Here is a 6,005-nt window from a genome sequence, read left to right as displayed (position 1 = left end):
GGCTCCGGGCCCCCTGCCTCCGCCCGCCCCTCTCTTCCCCCGGGCTCGGGCACCGGACAGGGCCCCTTGCCTCCACCTCGCTCCGGGCCCCCTGCCCCCCCCCCCCCCCCCCCCCCCGTCTCAGGCTGTGGTTGTTCATGGTGGGGTCACTTGCCCTAGAGCGGTGCGAGCAGGGTGCAGAGAGCAGACCCCGAACACAGAGGGGACCAGAAACCCTGTGCCCGAGTGCCACCTGCCCGGTGCTTAGTGATGGGCCCTGCCCTGGGCTGTGCACTCGCACTGATGCTAACACTTCCTCCCCCAACTCCTCAGGTGAGCGTCAGCTCCGCCGTGCTGAAAGCGGCCGCCCATCACTATGGCTCGCAGTGTGACAAGCCCAACAAGGAGTTCATGCTGTGCCGCTGGGAGGAGAAGGACCCCCGGAAATGCTTAAAGGAAGGGAAGCAAGTCAATCAATGTGCACTGGAGTTTTTCAGGTAAGAATCTCAGGTGGCTTTTCAAATCCAGTTTTAGGGCTGGATCCTGCAGATCTTATTTAGGCAAAACTCATATTGAAGTCAATGAGATTTTTACTTGGGCGTAGCCTGTAGCATATGCGATCCCTATCGAAACCAAGATTAAAGTATTAAATTGAAATATATATTTCATGCTTCAGCACTTTGACACAGTATGCTCACTTTATTTTTAATTAGTGCTTCAAAAGAGTATGATGATGAAGTGAGCATGTGCTGTATGTTGCTACCTGTCTGCTTAAGGTATTTACATAGGAGGAGAGAGACTGTCCTGAAGTGTCAGCCGGCATAGCTTCTACCTGTGTGGTGCCTTTTACACAAGCATTACAATAACAACTTTCTTAAGTTATAGCTGAGATGATCATGCTATTTTTAAACTTTTGAGGTGTTGTTGCTGTTCCCTTGACTTGAACTTCTGAGGGTTGGAGGCAGTGCTTCCTCAATAGAGAGTGTCAGTGGACAAAAAGAACAGGAGTACTTGTGGCACCGTAGAGACTAACAAATTTATTAGAGCATAAGCTTTCGTGGGCTACAACCCACTTCTTCGGATGCATATATAGTGAAACATATATTGAGGAGATATATATATATACACACACATACAGAGAGCATGAACAGGTGGGAGTTGTCTTACCAACTCTGAGAGGCCAATTAAGTAAGAGAAAAAGTGGACACTCTCTGCTAGTTGGAAGGCAAAGTATTCAGTAGTTTTCAGTTGTTCAAAAAAACAGTGACCCACACTCTTTCTGTTCTATTGACTTCTCTTGCTTGGGCACAGCCACAAGGCAAGTTGGCTTTGTTTGAAAGTCTGAAGATGATGATCAGGAGTATCTGGGCTTCAGTAACTTGGGACTATACTTTTAAAAATGTCAGACTTGTTATGTGAGTTGCTTTCTCCATCCTTTGTCATCTTGGGGCACAATGATGCAAACATTTAAATAAGTACAAAACTTTCCTCACATGACTGAAATCATGTGCATAGAAATGTTTGGAGGATCATAGTCTTAGAGGCAGAGCACCTCTTTGTATGTGTTTGTATAGCACCCAGCAAGGTGAGGCCTGATCCTGATTGAGGCCCCTGGGTGCTATTACACTATAAATATTAATAATAGATAAGGCTATGTTTTAATCATGGGTATTTTTTAGTAAAAACCATTAATAGGTCACAGGTCGTAAACAAAAATTCACAGGCCTGTGACCTGTCCATGACTTTTACTAAAAATACCCACCCTGACTAAAATTTGGGTGGGGGGCCATGGGTGCTCGGGGGGGCAGTCCGTGGGTGCTGGGGGATGTGGCTCGGGACCCCCGCTGGCACTGGGGGGGGGGGGGGATGGGCTGGCAGGGGCTTCCTACCCGGCTCCGTGTCCCTGCAGCTCCTAGGTGGCAGGGGCCAGAGCAGGGGCTCTGCTGCTCCCGCCACAAGCGCTGGCTGCCACATTGTCCGGGAACTGCAGCCAATGGGAGCTGTGGGGATGGGGCCTGCGGGCGTGGGCAGTGTGCAACGCGGAGCCCCCCCGGCTGCCTATGAGCTGCAGGGGGGGCCATGCCAGTGGGAGCCACCTGGGGAGCTCCCCATCCCTAGGTAAGCGCCCCCCCACATTCCCCAACCCCCTGCCCCTAGCCCCCTCCCACACACCCAAACTGCTGCTGCTGGCCCAGGGGCTGCCCAGCTCGGGCAGCCCCTGAGACATCACCAGCCATTGCAAAAGTCACGAGGTCACAGAATCTGTGACCTTCATAACAGACTCGCAACCTTAATAATAGACCTTAAGAGCATGTGTCTTGCTAAGCGTAAAAAAAAATCAAAGTTGGAAGCAGTGAAATATCATGAAAAGAGCATTCATGTTACATTATTAAAATAAGCATGCAATAAGTGAGATATCAGAATGGTGTCTGAAAGCTGACTGAGCTTAACAATCATATTAATAATTGTATTGTAGTTATTTAAAGGGTAATAGAGACCTCTCTTGAGATCAGTGTGGAATTATAAATTCATATGCTTAGACTGTAAGCTCTTCTTGACAGGGAGTAGTAGTATTCTGTGAAATGCCATGCATGTGTCGTCATTTTTTTTATTTATTACTAATCTTTCTTTTATCTATTACTTTCAAAATTGGCAGACTTTACAATTTTATGAATACCATCCGGAAAATAAACTTCCTAAATAACTACTGAATGGCAACCATTTGGAAATTGGTTCATGTGTTTGGGGCTGGAGTGAATGGGAGAGTGCCAGCTTTGCTAATCTAGCTCTTATAAGCTACCTTGTCTTTTCCAAAATAACACAGTTAAAATCCTTTGTTTCATAGGAAGATTAAGGCACACTGTGCAGAACCTTTTACTGAATACTGGACTTGTATTGATTATACCAACCTTCAAGAGCTTCGTCGTTGCCGAAACCAGCAGCTGGCATTTGATAATTGTGTGCTGGAGAACTTGGGCTGGGTGAGACCTGATCTGGGAGAGCTGTCGAAGGTAATTAGGAAATCCTGCCCCATGTCTTTATCTCCTTTCTCACTGGTTATTTCAGCTCCCTTCTCTCTGACCTCCTAAAGTCCCTGTTCCCCAGCGTGTGCAGAGTGCTGCTGGCTTTCTGATGTTAACAGAGACACCCAGGTTCATCACCTTATCTAGCCAGGTCCTATATGGTCCCCTTTATTGTAGTCTTGAAGTGCATCTACTGCTTCTCATCTATTTGAGAAACTAGTTCAGAATTGTGCTGCCGGGTTTTGAAAGCATTCTGTGTACTTGTTCCAGTTTGCCTCGCATCTTGTTACTCTTCACGCATAATAGCTGAAACGACTTTTAACTGTTTTTAAACTGACTAGATTTCCAAGTGATGATGTGTGTTGCTTTAACACAGTCTCAGCACTTGTCATCTGGAATAACCCCCCTGTATTTCTCCATCTCATTTCAAATCTAGTCTGAAATATATCTTTCTGTTGCATATGCCTCATCTCTTTCTATCTACTGTTTTTAACTAGCTGTTATGTTTAGTTCTGTAAAGCATTTTAGGATACTCTGTGTGAATGTTGGGTTGCAATAAATACAGCGCAGAGTTCATAACTTCTCCACTATAACAGTGGATTTATTTCAGGTTTGCTAGGTGTAGCAAGGGACTGGACTGGACACCCCAAGAGGCCATGTCCGGTTCTAGGTCCCTATGTAGCTTTCATATTGTCTTGAATTCAGCTTTCCTTTCTCATGTACCAGTGTTCCATTTGTCAGTTCAGTCTATTGGAAAAATGTTCCAGTGTACTGCATGACACTCTTTCAGCTCTTCCTTATGCGGATGGCCAGATTCTTCAGGCTGTTTTATTAACGTTCCCCTCGCATGCTACATCTCAAATTACCACTTCTACTGCAATGGAAGTGGCAAGTTATTGATGAACTCTCAACCTTCTGCCGAAGCCTGTGGCAGAATTGTAGAGGCCCTTTAAGCACACTCTGGGGTGGGGAATCTTTTATTATGAACTCTTTTTCCTACAGTGTGTGCTTGCTTTGGTGAGAGGTTCTTTTCTTGATCTGTTACTAATAATACTTGAGTGCTCGTAAGCTTTAAAAACAAAAGTGCTGACAGCGGAACTCAGTAAATTTTCAATTAATTACATTTTTAATAAGTTAAAAAAACAGAATGGCACAAAATAAATTGCTACCATAGATGCGGGAAAAATGTTTGGCTGGGGATGATTCTCTGTAGTGTATGAACTACTGTTCCATTGATTTGCTTATGCTGGTTCTTTTGTATATTTGACATTGGACTGGAGGAAAGGATGTGCTGGGTTTGAAGTGGACACTTCTACTAAACATTTGATTATTAATTTTGTTGTGTGGATAATCCTTTAAGAATTGCCTTCAAAAATACAAGTTTAGGCAACACTGAGCATCTGTTAGTTTTTTCTATGCTTAATTTTTGAGACAGTTCAGGTGCTTAACCTCAAACAGCTAAAACAGGAATTTCTTGTGCATACTTTTGCATACTTGTGTATACTTTTACTTTATTTGCAAAGTAGCAGCTTTCAAAGGTGCTGAGGTTTTGGCCCACTGTTGACAAGACAAATTCTTATCTCGCATGCATGTAGCGCCACTGAAGTCAGGGGGGTTGTATTGGGTGTAAATGGGAGCTAGACTTTAAATTAGAAGCTTACCTTGAAGGAAGTGTTTCAGCTATTGAGTTTAAAAAAAAAATAAAAATCGTGTAACCTTTGACACATGCGTTGTTCTCCTAAGTGACCACGTTATTGTACTCTTTTTGCTTCATCTTACTCTTCCCTGACCACTCTGTGATGTCACTGCTTCCTGCTTTTCTTATCCTAATCTAGATTATAGAAATGTGTCTGAGTCCTTTCCTTAATGTGCCCTATGTATCTGTGGCAGTCTATCACTATGAATCATTTGGCCCACTAAACTGTAAGGTACTCTACTAAATACTTGCAGAGTCTTCAAGCAATATGTGCCGAATTAGTAAGCATTTGATTAATTCTACTAATGGATGGTTTCTTTTTCTGCTGCATGACTCATTAAAGCCACTTGTATTGTTTCTCCTCCAAGCTGTTGGCTTAATGTAGTTTTGTCTATTAAATACTACAAGAAAAATTCCAGTGTACTACTTTTCCTTCCAGGTCACAAAAGTGCAGACAGACCGACCTATCCCTGAGAATGTCTATCATTCCAGACCAAGACCAGAGCCAAATCCACCCATTGAAGGAGATTTGAAGCCTGCTAAATATGGCAGCAGGCTTTTTTTCTGGAACTGGTAAAATGGGACCGACAACTCTATAGTAAGCTCTGTTCTTTGTGAATGTAAATTATCTTGTCCAGTGTGTATTGGATGCAATCCTTAATGATTAAAAAACCCATAATTCACCTGGCGTGGTAGATTTTTCTATATACATCAGAGGAGCTTAGGAACAGTGTTCCCTATACTGTTGTGTTTTCCTTTTAAAATGCTTTTTAGACTCTTATGGCCTTAAAAGATAATGTCCTTTTAGCCACTTAACACAAAGTCAGTTCTGTCTCTAAAGTCAGTCATTCAGCAACGAGAATATCAGATTTATGCCAAGGTTTGTCAAACAGCGTATGTAAGTATGGTTCAGTTCTTTTGTTACATTCTTACTAAATATTAAAAAAATGGTAGAATGCAAAATGAATCGAGCCGGTTCTTTACTGTTCAGATTTCCAGCATTTGCATTGGTGGCTTTTATACTTGTGCCTCCAAGTATCCATCTTCTTTCCAACAAACCTCCTTTCTTTTGAGGTTCCAGTTCAAACAAGCCAGATAAGAGCCTAGCAGGTCACCAATTTAGATTCCCAAGGCTACTGATGATCTCTGTGTGTGTCTGTGTGGTGGTTCCGACAAACCTCGTATGAAGGTGACTAATCTGCAGAGGTAAAAACTGGTGACTCAACCTCAAATTTGGGATTTGATGCATGCTTTTTTTTTTTTTTTTTTGTAGTTAGTCCATGCTTCCAAGAATGCTGGTTAGAAAT

General features: G+C 43.3%; 1 protein-coding gene across 1 annotated transcript in view; it reads left to right on the top strand.

Moving 5' to 3' along the window:
* NDUFA8 (NADH:ubiquinone oxidoreductase subunit A8) overlaps positions 1-5,381 on the top strand; it is a 5,695-nt gene extending 314 nt beyond the window's left edge. Inside the window, exons 2-4 of the mRNA XM_026657301.1 lie at positions 313-476; positions 2,825-2,990; positions 5,138-5,381. Coding sequence (XP_026513086.1) covers positions 313-476; positions 2,825-2,990; positions 5,138-5,275 — 468 coding nt within the window. The 3' untranslated portion in view covers positions 5,276-5,381. The remainder of the gene's footprint in view (positions 1-312; positions 477-2,824; positions 2,991-5,137) is intronic.
* Positions 5,382-6,005: the final 624 nt, after the last annotated feature.

Source organism: Terrapene carolina, unplaced genomic scaffold (assembly GCF_002925995.2).
Source record: "Terrapene carolina triunguis isolate 2854851 unplaced genomic scaffold, T_m_triunguis-2.0 Scaffold238, whole genome shotgun sequence".
Lineage (NCBI taxonomy): Eukaryota > Metazoa > Chordata > Testudines > Emydidae > Terrapene > Terrapene triunguis.
The sequence above is the reverse complement of the archived record's forward strand: the minus strand, read 5'-3'. Positions and strand labels throughout refer to the sequence as shown.